We start from the raw sequence: 18,389 nt of genomic DNA on the forward strand, positions 1-18,389 counted from the left end.
ATAACACATTCCACATGTGCACAACAACAGGTGCAGAGATTAAGATAAGAATTGTTTTCTCTGAGCTTTCTCATAGCTTCCCAGGAAAATCCTGGGAGAGAAGTAAGTCTCTTTCTGTTCAGAGAATATGTGATTACCACATCTCAGACCAAACTTGCTTTGAGAGCTGTGTAGTGGAGGAGTAGGTTATTGCGTAAGTTTATATTCACTATTATTGCCTCTCCCTCTCTTTCAAGCTCATAACAGAGAAGAAATTTAAGAATGCCAGCACAGTCTGGCCAGGAGCAATCCCAAACACTGCCATTCTTTTGTTTGCTTGGAATACATTGGGTTGCTGGGACAGGAGATAATAGACTTCCCTCGCAATATAGGATCACAGTCAACCTCCTGGTTTATTAGCAGATTCCCCATTTCTTTTTTCCTCCCAAAGACTGAGTTTGGGAGCATGGAAAGTCCTGAAGGCACTGAAGATACTCCAGGGAAGCCAAAGGGTATAACATCAGGCCTAGTGTGGTAACACCAGGCCTAGTTTGTGCCCAAAGGTGCCTGAGGCTTACCCTGTGTTTAGTTCCTTCCTGGAGCTGTTTACTTGCACAATTTCAACTTGTGAAGCAGCTGACCAACCTACATCAAGAGTCTTGGATAGGGCACAAGGATTTGGGACAGAGCCTGTGGTCTAGGAAAGAACAAGGTTTCTCTGTCAATGTAATGGACGTAAGAGGAAGTGCTTCTGCTTATGTCTTTCTGTATCTTGTTCAAATACTGACAGATAACACTATACCAGGGTTCCATATGAGTGCCAATTCAACTCCCAGGGTTTGGATTCTGGGGCACATATTTGTTTATTTTAGATTTTTTTTCTCTTACTGTGTTACCAGTGTTGTAATATTTTCTGGGGGATTTTTAGTGTTTGAGATAATTGGATATAATTTTCCCTACTAAGTCAACAAGAAGCATCCCAAGGCTTTTTCTAGAGTCGTTTGTTGTGGCAGGGTGGTGCTGAGGGTGCTGTGACCTCCCTGAAGAGCATCCTGAGGACGGCTCAGGGGCACAGGCACGTCCTTCTTCCAGTGATAATCAGCTCTGGCTTCTTCTCTCAGGTGATGTGGAGAAAGAGACTGGGGCTCTGTACGGAGTTCCCCAGAGCAGTGGCCTCTATGAAAGGCAGAGGCCTCTGCAAAGGGAAGCAGGAGCAGAAGCGCTCGGAACTGGGCAAAGCCAGGCATTGATGTAGGGAAGGCGAGGGGCGGGACAAAGCCAGTAACCAATGGGATGTGGGCTCAGGGGTGGAGCATGAGGGGAGGACCAATGAGCAGCGAGGGATTAGCATAGAGCTGCAGAGGCCTCTGAGGTGATTTACTCGCCCTAAGTCAGTGGCTGGGGGTTGGCCCTCCAGGGCAGCGCAGCCAGCCCCTCTTTGGCTGCCTCTTCAGCCCTCACAGTTTGTGATGGATTGGACCAAAGGTCTGCTTAGCCTGTTAATTGATCTCTGTTAAAAGCCATTTGTCTAGAGAAGAGAAGAATGTAACATGCATAGCAACAGCTCTCGGGAATACTCTTCCAGTCTTCAACAGTTCCCTTCAGCTGAGGGACTTTGTGATGTCCAGCTGTCCAGCTGGGTTCTGTGTAATAGCCATCATGGATTTGCATTTCATAGTGTGACCAGTATTCTGAGACCAGCTGTTTGTGGAGTTCTTAGACATAGCAAAGGGATTCTGAGTTTATCTATGTATTGTATAAACATGTTGTTCAATCTGCCTTTCATTTGTTCATTTATCCCTTTTTTTGGTATTCTTCTTCATATCTCCTAGGATTTTCTCTTTAATGATCTCTTTTTTTCAAGTGGAAACATCTTATTGCTTAATTGCTTCTCCTGAAGCTGCTTCGTGCTTTCAATCAATGTTTTATTATCTCTGTCATTTTTACTGTTTTAGTGTATCCTCTTGGGAAGGAAAGCTGCAGAATTGGATCTTCAGCTAGTATTCAAGATGTTATTGTACCATAACAGTGTTCTATGTCTTGTTCTGTATTTTATTTATTAATAATTTCTCAAACACATTTGCATTTTGAGTGCTTCTGAGCTGCTGATGTGTGAAGAAGGGTAAACTCCAGGTAGTATTTTACATCAGATGTCTCCCAAGACCCCAGTGAGTGGCAGGAGTGCTACAGAACTCAGAAGTGTTTTGTGGTAACTATATTTGCTGTGGCCTCTTTAGGCAGAGGTGAAATAAGACCCTCTCAGAGCCCTTCTGTGCAGGGTTTTTACCCCTGCTTATGCTCCTTGCCTTCCTTTAAAAAAGCCAAATTAGCTCTGAATTTTCAAATTCTTTATGTTTGTGCATATGCCCGCTACTCTTCTTCATTGATGCCTTTGTCTAATTTTACCTGTGCAATCAGAGAAGGATTTTGTGGGGGGACTTTATCAAAGGCCTTACAAAATATTGTCCAGACAGACAATATTCATAGCCCTTTCACAGTTAAGTGACTCCATCAGTGGGCAAGGGAAGGCCACTAGGTTGGTCAAGCAGAACTTGGAGAAGCTGTACTGGATGTCTTGAATCATTTCCCTGTGCTCTGTATGCCTTTGAAGAGCTTTTGGGAGGATCTGTTCCATGATGTTCTCAGGTACGGAGGTGTGGCTGGCAGGTCAGTAACTCCTGAAGTCCTCCTTCCCATCCTTTTGAAAAATGGGTGCAATGTTTCCCTTTTACCTGGGCCTTCATCTCACTGCCGTGAGTTTTCAAATGTCGTGGGGAGTGGCTTGGCAGCTACTTCAGCCAATTCCTCAGGACTCTGGGGTGCATCTTGTCAGGTCCCACGGACTCAGATTCCTCAGGTGGTCACAGACCTAACCTTTTCTTATAGTGTGAGCTATTTTGCCTTCCCAGTTCCTGTTTTGTGGTCCATCTACTGGAGAGGTTGCCATTGAAGGCTGAGGCAAAATAGTTGTTGAGTACATCAACCTTCTTCTCATCTGAACCACTTTGCCAGGCTTGTTCATTGAAGAAGAACACTTGCTTTGACCTTCCTTTTCTGACTAACATACCTGCAAAAGATCTCGTTATTCTTGGTGTCCCTTGCCAAGTTCAACTTCAGCTGCACCTTGGCCTTACTGACCCTATCCCTTCACAACCAGGCAATGTCTCCATACTCTTGCCAGGATACCAACCTGTACTAATATCACCTCTTCATTATCTTCTTGCCTTTTAGTTTCACCTGCTGGTCTCAACTCATTCTTGCTGGTCTCTTGCGTTCCAGTCCTGAGGATCAAGAGCTCTTGTGATGTAGAAAATTTCCTAAAAGTTCTTCTCCCTTGTCCCTGAGGGCAGTTTCCCGGCGGGTGCTATTGACCAACTCCTTGAACAGTAGGCAGTTTGTTTTCCTAAAACTCATTCTTCATTTCTCTTCACTTGACCCATGTCTCTCAGGACTGCAGACTCCTGGACTGCATGATCACTGCAACCCAGGCTGCCTCCTGTCTGACATCACTGGTTGGCTCATTTGTGTTGATGACCACCAGGTCCAGTATCTCATCTCATCTGGTAGAGCCATTTATTACCTGGCTTGACAGGATATCCTCAGTCCTCTCCAACAGCCTCCTCGATTGCCTACAGCTCACCCTGCTGCTTTTCCAGCAGATGCTGGGATGGTTGAGGTCTCACAGCAGGCTGAGTCTGAGTGCAATGCCTCCTGCAGCTGGAGCAAAAAGGCTCCAGTTGATCAGTCAGCTAGGAGTAGATGCCAACCACAAGGGTTCCCATTGTTCCCTTGGTCTCTGATTCTTTCCCATAGGCTTTCAAAATGCTTATGGCTGTTTTTTAGAGACAGCCCTTCACATTCAGTCCACTTCTTGGGGAGAGTAACCCCTCCACCTCTCCTTCCTCACATATCCATTCTTGACAGCTTGTAGCTGTTGATAGTTGAAGTCCAGTCATGAGATTCATTCCACCAAGTTTCACCACCAACTAGGTCGCAGCTTCCCTGCAGCACAGTGACTTCCAGCTCCTCTTATTAATTGCCCACCCTGCATGCATTGGTATAGAGAAACAGCTGGATTGTTGGCTGTATCATCTTCTTAGATGAATGCCCCTTAATTTCTTGGCTGTATTTCACTGTATTTCCCTTTTGGCTCCTATTATCTCAGGAGCCACCAGCTCATCATCTCTGGAAGTAAGACTTCCAGAGTACCCTGAAACTGAATGTGAAACTAGGGCATGAGGGGGGCATGGGGCAGGAAGCACTTCCTTCTAACAAGAAAGAGCAGCCAACCAAAACATGTGGTGCAGTTGATGCATTGAAGGGAAGGGATGCTGTCTAAAGAGATGAGGACATGCTGGAGAAGTAGGCCTGTGTGAACCTTATGAAGTTCATCGAGGCCAAGTGTAAGGTTCTACCTATGTGTTGAGTCGTTCCCCTCACAGACACAGGCTGGGTGGAGAATGGATCAAGAGCAGCCCTGAGGAGATACAAGTATCAATGGATGAAAACCTGAATTTGAACTAACAATGTGCACTTGCAGCCCTGAGAGCTGATCAAACCCTGAACTGCATCGAAAGAAGTGTGGCCAGCAGGTCAAGGGAGGTGATTTGCCCCCTCGAGCCCACCCAGAGTACTGCATTCTGTTCTGGGGACCCAACATCAGAATAATGTGAAGCTGCTGGAGTGAGTCCAGAGGAGGCCATATGTTCTGGTGTTTGGAGGGCTGAAGCTTCTCTGCACTGGAGCCAGTCTGGGAGAGTTGGGGGTGTTCACCTGGAGAAGAGAAGGCTCCAGGGAAGCCTCAGAGCCCTTCCCAATGCCTAAAGGGGCTCCAAAGAGAGGGAGAGGGACTGGGACAAGGCAATAGTGGTAGGACAAGGATCAATGGCTTCATACTGACATAGGGCAGCATTAGATGGGATATTGGAAAGAAATTCTTCCATATGAGGGTGGTGAGGCACTCAATCATAGAATCATGGAATATCCTGAGCTGGAATGGACCCCACAAAAACCATCAAATCAACTCCTGGCCATGCACAGACACCCCAAAATCCCACCCTGTGCCTGAGAGCCTTGTCCAAACTCTCACTGAGCTCCAGAAGCCTTGGGGCTGTGATCATTCCCTGGGGAGCCTGTTCAATGCCCCAGCACCCTCTGGGGGAAGAGCATAGTATCCAACCAGCTGTGGCTGCCCACAGCTGTGTGCAAGTGTTCAAGGCCAGCTGGATGGGGCTTGGAGCCAACCCGGTCTAATGGAAGGTGTCCCTGTCCATGGGAGGGATGAAACAAGATGAGATTTGTGATCCCTTCCATCCATTCTGTGATTCTGTGTATTTTACAACATCTGCCATACGTATATGTATCCACTATTTGTACTTGGATGCAACTCATGAATGTAAAATTTTTTCTTTTGAACCAAGTTCATAATTAGGTTCATAAAGCAGTTAGGTAATTTCATTTTATAAAAAGTTAAATATCTTTAGGATGTTCAAGCACCATTTATATGATGTAAGGAACAGCTTCATTTTTGTTTAAAGATGTTTGTATCAGGTGTAGGGACATATTTTTAAATCTAGAATTAAAATATTGTTGTAAAAATAGCCATTCTCATTCTGTAGCATGTATGGTTCTATCCTATATGCTGTGTAATGGCTTCCAGTGTTTGTGTTTTCATCTTCAGCTGTTTGACAAAACTTTTGACTACTGGAGGGAGGGGATAAGTGCAGGAGGTATGGATGGGAATAATTAATTCACTGGTGAGGTGCACAAAACTTCTGCTTGGGTAGAACACCACCCTCCCACGAGACTGTTGAACCAGACCTGGTGAAGTGAACAAGGTCCATTCATTGATAACAGAGGTCGCTCTGATGCCGTGGTGAAGGAAAGTCTCCCGTCCTGTTGTTCATGAAGTGTCAGTTCCTGTCTTTACCAGTGTCACTTTTCCCCAGATCAAGCAGGGTCTGAAGGTCAGTATCTGTCAGGTGCCATCATTTTGCTTGTTATAGCAGTGCTGCTGGAGCTCCTGGCTCTGAGAGGGGTGAATGTCATGCTGTGGCTTCCTCTGCCTGCTGCCTACCTATAAGTAGGGACAGAACAACAGGGCATGGCTTCAGACTGAGAGACAGTAGGTTTAGATTTGATATTAGGAACAAATTCTTCCCTGTGAGGGGGTGAAGGCCTGGAACAGGTTACCCAGAGCAATTGTGGCTGCCCCATCCTGGAAGTGTTCAAGGCCAAGTTGGACAGGGCTTGGAGCATGACAGGGTTGGAATGAGATGAGCTTTAAGGTCCCTTCCAACCCAAACAATGCTGTGATTCTGTGGTCAGTGAAGCATTTCCCTGAAACAAACTTGGCTCTCTCTGGGGAAAAAAGAGCTCTCAAAAGTTACCCTACTTGGAGAGTTACTTGGTGTTCCTTGAAGCATTGACACATCTTACCAGGTGGATTGACTGCTGGTGGGAACTTTTTAAAATCTCAGAGACCCCCAAAAGCAGTTGTACCTTTGTAAAACCTCTGTCACGTTTTTGCATGAAGGCAATCAACCAGGCTAAAATTATAAGTGAAAATAAAAATTAAAATGGCTTGCCATGTTGTCAGTGTCCTTGAGGGGGCCAAAGTTACCACTGTCAAGAATTCTCTATGGTTCAAGCTGTACATCAAACACTTTTATTCATTCCCATCCCTGGAAGCAGTCTCTTGCTGCCTGGCTTCTGCAGGTGGGTGTGTGCACATACTGCTGTTCATGATCAGAGTGAAGTAGCATTTGCCCTTTGAGTCCTGTACAGGCAGAAGGCTCCCAGGTCTGATTGGTTGTGACACAAGCAACAACACATGTGTTTTACAGCACATGTGTAACATAGGCTTGTGACCTTCTAACTGCTGCTAAATAACTGTCTTCTAAATACAAGCCATGTTTTGTCTGTGCCTCCAGCAAGCTGCTGAGTGTGAAGACACTGCACATATGTTGCAGAACAGAATTCAGAGTGACAGATTGGACTGATGATAAGAAAAACTGGTTACAGTTAAATGAAAACAAATTCTAAGATCCACACCATGAAATGCCGAGAGAAAACACAAGCTGAATGCATCACAGAATTAAGATTTCAGCTTAGAAAAAGAAGCACATCATGCTGAACCATGTAAACCATTGGTAAAGCATTGTACAAGCCAAAGGCAAACCACTGTGTGTAGGACACACCAATACCCGATAATGGAGGATTTTCATTAAGTAATTCTGGCCAATTCAGGCAAATCAGAAATTCAAGAAGACAGTACAAGTGATAAGGATTTTGGGAGCCAAGCTTCCGGATCCGGGCTGGGCAGCAAGGTTTGTATTAATCTAGAACACTGGTTTTCAGCTTTTTTTTTCTCTTTGCAAACAATAGTTTTTTTCCACGTTTGGAGTTGCAGATTGAATACAGAGCTTTTAAAAGCCTATCTGTAGTAGGAATTCTCTTCAAACTTATTTCTGTGGGCCATTAAAGCAGCTTATGGACCATAGGTCCAAACTACATAACTATAGATTAGAAGTGTGAAGAAAGGAAAGGAGAAAAATTGTCTGCGGTTACTTAAGAGAAAAAAAATAATAAAACTGTTCCTTCGTCCCATGTAGTGTGAGACTAGAACAGCAAGCTTAAGCAGCAACAAGGAAGGATTATAGCACATAGCAGATCAGTTTTTTATTAACATAATGATACATGCTGAGAAAAGCTGCAGAAAGTCACTATTTTAGATGAAAAGACTGATAAAATTACTTAGTGAGCAGAAGGAAGATTATCTTGATCATATCTACAAGTTGGATATAACAGCTCAATTAATGATATTTAAAGCACTCGGACATGCTTTGCCCATAATGAATACTGCTGAAGAAATACTGGTTTATTCCTGCAAGGTGAATCCACATTTTCATAGTGGATTATTTTATTTTACTGCTTTTTGTGGGACTACATCATAAGGAATATGCTTCACCACATCAGATATAAAACCTTGGGGATGTTCAGGCCTCTTTGGTGCTTGCATGTACTTTGCTTTGTGGGCTGTACTCTAAAGTAAAAGATATCAGCTGCGTAGCTGCCAGATGAAGAAGTATTGTTTACACCTTGTGTGTATTACCATCTCTTAGCTGCCAGATTTGCCTTCTTGTTTTTCCCTTTTCTGTCCATGACATTTTTGTTACTGGGCCATGCATTTACAGAACATGGTACCAGCTGCACATTTTGGGGGTGTTCCAGGTCAATGATCAGCAGCATTTGTAGGGTACTGCAAGAGCCATATAGTGGTGAGCTGGTCTTGATAAAAGGTGTCTGGTAACAAAATACCTGTGGCTGTAACCGGGACGTGCTCAGGATGTGTGTGCACCCATGTATAAGTATAATGTACTTTTGTTTTTCCAGCTACAAGAAGAAAGATGCAGATTTGTCTGTGGCTCAGGGTCGTATCAAGGATCTGGAAGTTCTCTTCCATAGAAGTGAGGCAGAACTCAACACTGTCCTGAATGAGAAGCGCAGTCTGGAAGCAGAGGTGGCTGATCTGCGTGCCCAGCTTGCTAAGGTATGGTAGGGAATGCTCTCTTGCTTCAGCACAGCTGTGTAGCATAAATTCCCTTTTTTCTTTGCAGTTAGTTTATATTCTGAACATCAATGATGCACCTTGTTTACTGCTGAATCTTTGGCTACCCCTCTTGGATACAAAACTAAATTGTAAGAAATCTACGTAAAACAACCAAAGCAACACAATGTTTAGATATTTTGGTTGGCGGAAGCTTTTGTTTTAAAATTTCTGATGTTTCTATATCTTGAGTCATTAAATGTCCTTTGTAAGGTCCTGTATAATTTTACACTTGTGCTGGAGTATCCAGTGTGACCATGCTAGCAAGAAAAAGAAAGTGCAACATATTGTGCTTGAGGAATTAATAATCCTCGGCTCCTTTATCAGAAGGTATTGAACTAATCCTGCATTTTAAATAGCTGGTATGCAAACATATAAGCTTGATTTAAATGTCAATTAATACACTCACACACACACTGGTTTTTGTTTGGTTTTTTTCTGGGGTTTTTATTTATTGTGTTTCTTTCTGGTGGTGGTGTGGATTGGTTTTCTTTATTCAGTGGCTTGACATTAGTTTTGTTATTATGAGTAACTGCTCCAAAGACATCAGATGAAGACTGTAAAAGGTTTATGGATGGAAGATAGGAATCCAGACAAAATTATCTTTAAAATTCTCTACTAGGCTGAAGATGGTCATGCTGTGGCAAAGAAGCAGTTGGAGAAGGAGACACTCATGCGTGTGGACCTGGAAAATCGGTGCCAGAGTTTGCAAGAGGATCTGGACTTCAGGAAGAATGTATTTGAGGAGGTATTATCAATCTAGTAATCTTGCCACTGTCCAAAGTTAATGTAGCTTTTAATCAAATTGACTATGAGCAACTACTAACTAGTCCAGGTAAAGAAAATCAGTATTATCCTTCCTATAAATGGGTTGAATAATAAAATAGGTGAAGATTTTTTTTACCTTTTTACATGGTAAATCAGTGGTGGAGTCAGTATGAGAGCCAGGTGATAAGAGTACTGTTCCATGGGCAGGTGAACTGGAGCCAGCTGACTGCTGTGGGAAAGGGAAAATCCTTTTCCCTCTCTCTGGATCTGGTAGCATGGCCCTGCTCTTTACTTACATCAGCTTTGGTTGCTGGACCTGATTATAACCTGTTCTTATTGACTAGAATAGTATGCAGCTGCCTTGCTTATTGCAGAGGTAATTTTTCTGCCTGTTAAGTGAATAGTACTAGTGAAGACCAAAATTTTTGTAATATTGGGACTTGGGAGAGGAAAGCATGACTTTCTCTCTCTACCCAATGCAAAGTGTTATGTCTGTTTATTCCATCTCTGGCGGTTCTGCAAGCTCATTCAGTGAGTGGCTGCTGAGCAGTCACCACATGCTTCTGCTGTTCTTCTCCCCTACTCCAGGTGTGATGCTTGGCTCACTGTTCACCCAACCATTTCAGCCAGATTAACTAGAAACATACTAAAGTTTTCTTGGTTGAGTTTAATTTTTGGTGGCTTAGTGGCTGAGTTGATTTACCACAGAATCCAAATGAGTGCTCAGACTGGTTTAAGGGATGGGACAGGGCTGTGTGGCTAAGGACAGGGGACAGGGGCTGGAGCAGGGCAAAGAAACCAACCTGGGAGATCAGCCTGAGATGTACTGACCATTGTCTCACTTCCATGCTCTGGAGTGCTTGGATTGGTACACTGACTGCAGTGACAGATCCTTGTTTGGTTGTAGGATCTTAAAATAACTTTTCTTCTTGGGAAGAACGTGTTGCTATTGACCGAAGGTGAAACTAAATGAGACAGCAGAAGCTAATCCTAAAGCTTGCTGTGCTCAAGGGTGTGTTCTTTAGCCATCCCTGAAGCTTTTTGATTCTTGGATGTACCAGTTCCACACATGAAGCAATAAATTGCTTTACGTTACAATAAATTGATTTCCTTTACATTAGTGAATTTATTTGGTTTACTGAAGGGTCCAAATCTCCATTAGAATTGAGTCATTCTGATTGGGAGTGTGACAAGTGAGGCCTGCTTATTCTAGTGGTGTTGAACTGCTGGATCAGCTCAGCCCTTCCCCTGATCCTTTGTAGTCCCCCAGGAAATTCCTTTGGCTTCTGAGCTGTCATTGCCTGCAGTTACTGAGAGACTGCTGCTTGCTAGTTTTCTTGGTGTAAAAATTAACCAAAGAAAGAAAAGCTTATTCCATATCACTTCAGAGCACATTGCTGCTAGTAGAAGGACATGTTTCTGGGGATCTATTTTAGATGCAGAGCATTTCTGCAAAACAACTAGTAAAGTTGCTTTGAGTATGTGTTAGCCTTATATGACTCCAGTCTAGCAAAGCTGAGCCTTGCTTCACTTGCTGTTGTTCCTCATGGCCCTGTTGTAACTTCAGGCCTCCTCCCAGTACTCAGAACCACTCCTTGGTTGTTTGTCCTGCCCTGAAGGAAGAAATTGTTTTTCTCATACCACACATTCAGACCTGGCCAGATCTCTGCATGAATAAGTGCATGAGTAAGCCTTACCTTACTAGTTTGTAACCAGTGTTCTTAAGCACAGAAAACTCACACATTTCTAAAAATGCAAGTTTCTTAGTGCAAACTCTAATCATAAAAAAATATGTCTTCAGGATTGCTTGGATTGCTGCTTTATTAATGCTGTAATCAAAATCTAATAAGAAAGGCTCATCAAGTATATAGAATGTAGATGGGACCCACATGTGCTTAAGAGTGAAATTTGAAGATGCAATTTTTCTGTAGAATTTTTTAAAATATGTAAGTGGTGTTCATTTTAATCCGATTCCTTGTAGACTGCTATTGTAATGTCAGGATGTATATTGAGAAGGACAGGGTTTGTAGCAAAGCAGTGAAACAGCCCCTTACTTAGTATATGGCTATTTTTGAAGCTGGTGTTAAGTTGAATCACTTTTAAATATTACATCCTGACAAATGAGAACAGTAACTTGAATCTGTTACTGCATGCAGCAATTCCCAGGCTTAAATGCCTGTAGTACTGTAGCTCCATTATGCTAAATAGTTAGTACTGCAGTAGTTAATTGATGTCTGAATGTAATTGCTTGTACTGTTTACCTTAGTGTGGGAATTTGTCCCTCTTCTTTTGTGTGTATGTAGGAAATAAGGGAAACAAGAAAACGACATGAACATCGGTTGATTGAGGTGGACACAAGCCGCCAACAGGAGTATGAATCCAAAATGACTCAGGCTCTGGAGGATCTGCGAAATCAGCATGATGAACAAGTCAAACTGTATAAGATGGAGCTGGAGCAGACATATCAGGCTAAGGTAACAACTGCTGTCCACAACACTGTCAGACTGGAAGCCCAGTTTGTGAGATAAAAGCCACTTCTGCTCTACTGGTCTTAAGGAGATGAGTATCTATAATTTGAGGAAATTTTGTCCAAAGCTTTCCCTGGGACTCGTGTGCAGGTGCATTTCCAGGGGGGTTATAGCCAGAGGTAATAGTAAGCAATAGCTTTAGCCAAGAGAGGTCAGTTAGTGAGAAAACATGTGGGGCTGTTGTCTCTGCAGAAAACACAGTGGGAATAGTGGATGTCTAGGTTAGACATCCACTATTCTGATCAGACAATGTCTTTTGCTCTAAGGGTGCTTTTTTTACATCAGCAGATCCAGTTTTTCTTCACAAATGGAGGGGGTTGGGAAAACTTGCAATATGTGCAATCATTGTGCATAAGAAGCTGGAGGGGGGATTGGAGAGCTTGGAAGTGAGTGTGTCTCAGTATGGGCTTTTGCTTGGATACAGTGAGCTTGCAAACTAATACAGACACACTGGAAGGGGCTTCTTATCTAAGGGTGCATTGTCACTTTGCTCTTACTGTGGCCATTGCAGTGTTCTTAATCACACCAATACACTTTTAAATATGTCTAAGCCTTGCAACATTTCAATGATCTAAGGTAGTTCTGGACTGGAAAATTACTAGATGCAGCTGTGAAATCTATGGTGGCAGGGAAACCTCAAGGCAAGATACCAGACCTTTCTTGACCAGCTTTGGTGATGAAAATCATGGTATGTAATTTGGAAATCATAGAATCATAGAGTGGTTTGGGCTAGAAGGGATCTTTAAAAGCCATCTAGTCCAGCCCCCTGCCTTGAACAGGAACGTCTTTAAACTAGACCAGGTTGCTCAGAGCCCATCCTGGCAATTCTGGCTGTTGAAAGTATTTGTCAATAGTTGCAGCCACTTCTTGTTCTCTTGAGCTGGAAGAATGATGGTACTGCTGACATTGTTCTCTCCCACCCTTCACTGAGACTCCCTTTGACTTCTTTGAGTTGATGATTTGGTTTAAAGAAATACTGATCTACAAATATTTAACTATTACTTATGGCAGCAACCATATAGATAATAGATACTAAAACCTCAAAATTAAAATTAAAACCCCCAACACAGGTGGCAGGGTTGAAATTATTCAGAGAACTCTGGAACATTTAAGGAGCTATTTGGATTGACTTGCCACAGTCTGAAGGAGATCCAGGATAGAAGATGTTTAGTAGGAAAAAAAAAATAAAAAGGATGCAATATACAGACTTAGAGAAGGAAAAAGTGACAAGCTTTGAACAGGGGAATGAACAAATTAAGCTGCTTTTTCCCTGCATGAAGGTGGTTGTTATGGATGAAGTTGGAATATGGAGTGAAAGGGGTTTAGCTGTGAACTTAATTTTGTGATTTCTGAACAAGGACGTGTCCCTGTTAGAGAGCCAAAGATGGGGAGGAATATGATGTCAAAGCAAATCACTAGGTTTAGCTACTGAGCAGCTCCAGGATGAGATGGTCTTGGGTAAAAGCACACATCTTGCACAGGGCAGATGTGGAGTGGCTGGAGAAAGTCCAAAGGAGGCCACAAAAATGATCCTGAGGACTGGAGCACCTCTTATGGAGAGAGCTGGGGTGTTCAGCTTGGACAAGAGAACTCTCCAGGGACATCTTATTTGAATGTGACTTTTGAATACTTAAAAAGGGCTTCTAAGAAAGATCATCATGATCTGTGATAACAAGCAATAGAAATCCTAAATATGAGTACTTGGCACTATGCCAGCATGACTGTAAGGTAGTGAATGGTTGTCAGACTTCAATTATTTTTTAATTTTAAAGTTTACAAGAAGTAATGGAGTGTGTAGTTGAAGTTGCTTCAAAATCTGTAGCCTAAAGAAGGCTCTGTGTGTGCTGCTCAGAACTAGCGAACAGCAGAGCTAGTGAAGATTGATTTTATAAACCTTTGTGCTGTGTGGCTAAAGAACATCTGCCTGTAACTGTTCTTAGAATTAGATTGGTTTAGTTTTTGAGTGGATTCCATGGTGTGGCAAAATTGTCGAAGTCCAGCTCTGAAGCATGCAAAGGATGGTTTTTCTTGCTCTCTGCTTTCATGAAATTTACCATGTAAGAGTTCTGGTTTTGCCCTCTCTGTTTTGGTTAAAATTAACCACTAGAAATTAAGCTTGTTCACTAGGTGAATTTAACAAAAAATTAAAACCAAATCATATATTGGCAACTATTACAGAAAGAGAATAAAACCAAACCCATTGTTTTGCCTCTGGGACAGGATGTCGTCTGGAGTGCTGGGAGTAGTTTTATTGCTTCTTGCAAATGTACTACAGAGTTGACAGAAACTATTTAGAGTGGGAAACAAGTCATGCATGAGAAAATTTTAAATAAAACTTCACCTGGAAAAGAGATACGTTGAGAGAAGTGAAAGATACAGTGGATGTCTGTAAAGGGATAAATAGCATGGGGGGAGGTAAATGAGGAGTGATTGGTTTTTTTTTCAGTAGGAGCAGGGATGGTGAATGTCCAGTGAGAATGTCCAGATAGAGAAGAAACAGAAAGTATTGTTCTTTAATGTAGAGCTAAACTCGTTGCCCCAAAAATTCAAAAAACAGAGACAAATTCCTGCCTGAGAAATCCACTGAGAGATAGTAAGCAGTAAAATACTGTCCCTGACTGAGGAAGTCCCTGAGTTGCCTATGGCCAGCAGAAGCATAATACCCGTGAAATATTTCATTGAGTTACTCTCTGGGCATCCAGCAACTGTTGGACCAGGACAGGAATTAGGTAGGCAGTCTTTGCTGTCACCCAGTGTGATTTGCCTTAGGACAAACAAGCAGAGCACATGGTCAGTTTTTTAGAAACTAAGGTTGCTTTTATAATGGAAGGGCTAATAGAGTATTTTTTTAACAGCATAAGCAAATCCTGAAATACATTTTCCTTCGTTCCTTTGGGCATTCCTAAATGTTACACAGTTCCTATCCTAAACTTACCAGACCATTTAAAATTTTCTGAATTTAAATAATTGCTACTTTTTTACCAAAAGGATATTTCGGGATTTCTAACTCAGCACAAGTGAGCTGTATAAAACTTTTTTTCCAGCTGGAGAATGCCAAATTGTCCTCTGACCAAAATGACAAAGCTGCTGGTGCAGCTCGAGAGGAGCTGAAGGAGGCTCGCATGAGGATAGAAGCTCTCAGCTACCAGCTTTCTGGTCTTCAGAAACAGGTAAAGGGACTACATTGGCTTTTATCTCAAATACACAGCTGTTTTGTGTGAATATATTAGCATTTCTGACCCTTCATATTTTCTCAATTTTGCACAGAGAAATCTTTGTTATGTTCAAAGATTTGAACATAACAAGGGAGGGTGAAGGGTTTTAACTTTTTGAGTGGACCTGCATGGATGCCAGGTGGGCTTTTTCTTGTTCTGTGTGCCTAGGCCAGTGCAGCAGAAGATCGCATTCGGGAGCTGGAGGAAATGATGGCTGGTGAGCGGGAGAAGTTTAGGAACATGCTGGATGCAAAGGAGAGGGAAATGACAGACATGAGGGACCAGATGCAGCTTCAGCTTACGGAGTACCAAGAACTGCTTGATGTTAAATTAGCTCTGGACATGGAGATCAGTGCTTACCGAAAACTTCTGGAAGGAGAAGAGGAAAGGTGTGTAAAGATTCCACTTTCTTTTCTAAGGACTCTCAAGTGTTATTTTCATTTCTTGCCCTTATTTTTTTACCACTTGAACAGGAATGCCCAGATTACCTTTAACTGAAATTATATTGGCTCCACACCACAATGTTGTTGCATGGAACACTTGTTCTCAATTGAACACTGTCCTTATTTTGGGTTTTTGTAACGGTCTTGGAGTACAGTGAAATATATCATTCTGTGCTTGGTCTTCATATCATCTTTTTACTTAAATGCTTGTACTTGTGTGGTTTGAAATCATGGGGCCCAAGAATAGTGTGTTCAGTAGTAGCTGTACTGGAGGGAGGGATTAAGGAATCACTGTTGCTGTCAGTAGCACTGCTTTCCATGTCACCTGGTCATACTGCCAGAACATTCCTCAGGGATGGGTAGCCCCCTCTTCCTCATGTGTGCAGTCCTCTTGACATACAGAGTGAGGATACTGTCAGCCTTGGAACATATTACGGTCTGGTTACTTGAGGATATTGTAGCTTTGTATTTCTCTGGGTGAGTTAATTAAGATGCTTTCTTGGTTGTGTTAAGGTTGAAGCTCTCTCCAAGTCCCTCCTCCCGTGTCACAGTCTCTCGGGCTACCTCCAGCAGCAGCAGCAGCAGCACTTCACTTGTTCGCTCTTCCCGAGGCAAGAGAAAACGTATTGAATCAGAGGAGCTCTCTGGCAGTGGAACTAGTGGGATCGGCACTGGAAGCATCAGTGGCAGCAGCACCAGCAGTAGCTTTCAGATGTCCCAGCAAGCTTCAGCTACAGGAAGTATCAGCATAGAAGAGATAGACCTGGAGGGCAAGTATGTTCAGCTTAAGAACAACTCAGAGAAGGTGAGCATCAGCAGAACTCAGAGAAAACAAGCAGGAGCTGAATTAGGCTGCACAGCCCTTTGCAGCATGAGTGGGGGCAGCCGTGTGGAGAGCGGGAGCAGCATCTCAGGGTGCAGCGTCCTGCAGGAATTAATGGGGGCTTTGAAAAGTTGAACATAATGGTGGGCTAACATGCTGCAGGAAGAGAATACAATCTGTGTCCCAGATGTGTGCTGGGACATTGCTCACAGAAACAGCCTGCTGTCTAGCAGAACTTTGTTGTGTGAAGTGGTTATCTTTTAATATTTTACTGAATGACCTTATGGGGTTTACACTTTAGACTCTGACTGGATGTAGGCAAATACTTTCAAGGTAGAATGCAAATGCCTAACAACCATATAAATAAATTTATATTCCCAGTATTTTAATTACAAAGACCTAGATTCTGATGCCTTTTTGTTCTGTTTTGTTCACTCTGAATAACTTTCTGACTCTCTCCATTAGGATCAGTCTTTGGGGAACTGGAGACTGAAAAGACAAATTGGAGATGGAGATGAAATTGCTTACAAATTTACTCCTAAGTATGTCCTCAGAGCTGGGCAGACTGTTACAGTAAGTTGTATTTACAGTATGTCAACAACATATTCTTCTGTTCATGCTGTGGCAATTGGAAATCTTGAAGTCTGGTACAGCCTGAATTGGTTTCATGGGTCTCACTCTAGAGGAGCAGTATTTCAGTTATAAAAATGCAAAACATAAAATTTATTTCTATATTAGTACTTCAGTATTTATGACCATTTCTTTGGGCACATAGAAAGTTGAAGAAAAAGGTACTTTGGGAGATTAGTCAAGTGCTGTTTGTTTCCAAACACCTTTGCCCAGGTTCAGAGCCCTAATCCTGCTCAACCTCTTAAAGAATTGGGAACAGTTCAGAGCATTCATCCAGACTGTAGTTAAGACTGGAGATTGTCAGCATTAACTGTAGTTAATGCTGTAGAACAGCTGCTTTTCAATAATTTTGCATTTTATTTTCAGTCTGCAACAGATGTTCTTTTAGGAAGAAGCAAATGTATCTTTTAATCACTTGCAGCTATTTCTACTTAAGTATCAATTGTTTAGATATGTATAAAAGATTTAAGTTGATGCACTACATGCTGCTTTTTGCCTTGGCTCCATACAGTATGGTTATTGAGACAGTGGTAGGAGAAATTTGTTCAGAAAAGAATTAATGACTGCAATATTAGATTTTTTTAATACCTTACTACAAGTAATAGTGTAGTTAAAAGTAGGGTAAAACTGCCATTGGAATTCAGAAAAGAAGCCTAGTATGTAGAGAGAAGTAGGAGAATTAGGGGGATATGTATATTTAAAAGAAAAAAATTGGATAAACAGCTAATGACAGATTGTTGTTCTCTCTAGATCTGGGGTGCAGATGCAGGTGTATCTCATAGCCCCCCTTCTGTTCTCGTGTGGAAGAATCAAGGCAGCTGGGGCACTGGTGGAAATATCCGCACTTACCTCGTCAACGCTGAAGGAGAGGTAGGCTGTGTCCACGGGTTGGGTTATCTCCCAAACTCTTAATTTCAGAGTGGGGTGACATGACACAATGACAAAATCCTGATTGTAAGATCTCCGCTGTTGTCTTCTAATATGACAGTTTATAACACTGACATAATTACATATTATTTATGTACATATCTGACATTTTGGGGATATTTTTGAAAACTGTGACCATCATGGTTATGCCCATAGACACTTTTTTCCTATTTTAGAAGAATACTCTGCTAGTAATTTGTTTGGAATTTGAGTATGTACTTTCAGAAGAGACAAAGAAAAGAAGCATTTCTGCCAATTCACAGTTCCATTATATCGTCCCTATGACGTTTTGAGGTGCAATATAAATATGAATGTAGGAAGATAACTGTCCTTTCCATGTTAGAAGCATATCATAAGTTGTCATTTGTCAGAGGTTCCTTAGCATTCTGCATTGTCAGTTAATTTTTTTTAAATCATCTCTGCAGATGACTTTTGCAAGGGAGAATTGTGCCTTGGCTGTTACTCATA

General features: G+C 42.3%; 1 protein-coding gene across 1 annotated transcript in view; it reads left to right on the forward strand.

Annotated features, from left to right (window-relative positions):
- Positions 1–18,389, forward strand: part of LMNB2 (lamin B2) — a 36,243-nt gene that overhangs the window by 10,621 nt on the left and 7,233 nt on the right. Inside the window, exons 3-10 of the mRNA XM_058040827.1 lie at positions 8,374–8,530; positions 9,210–9,335; positions 11,659–11,829; positions 14,928–15,053; positions 15,267–15,487; positions 16,055–16,346; positions 16,830–16,937; positions 17,745–17,864. Coding sequence (XP_057896810.1) covers positions 8,374–8,530; positions 9,210–9,335; positions 11,659–11,829; positions 14,928–15,053; positions 15,267–15,487; positions 16,055–16,346; positions 16,830–16,937; positions 17,745–17,864 — 1,321 coding nt within the window. The remainder of the gene's footprint in view (positions 1–8,373; positions 8,531–9,209; positions 9,336–11,658; positions 11,830–14,927; positions 15,054–15,266; positions 15,488–16,054; positions 16,347–16,829; positions 16,938–17,744; positions 17,865–18,389) is intronic.

This window comes from Melospiza georgiana, chromosome 26 (assembly GCF_028018845.1).
Source record: "Melospiza georgiana isolate bMelGeo1 chromosome 26, bMelGeo1.pri, whole genome shotgun sequence".
NCBI lineage: Eukaryota > Metazoa > Chordata > Aves > Passeriformes > Passerellidae > Melospiza > Melospiza georgiana.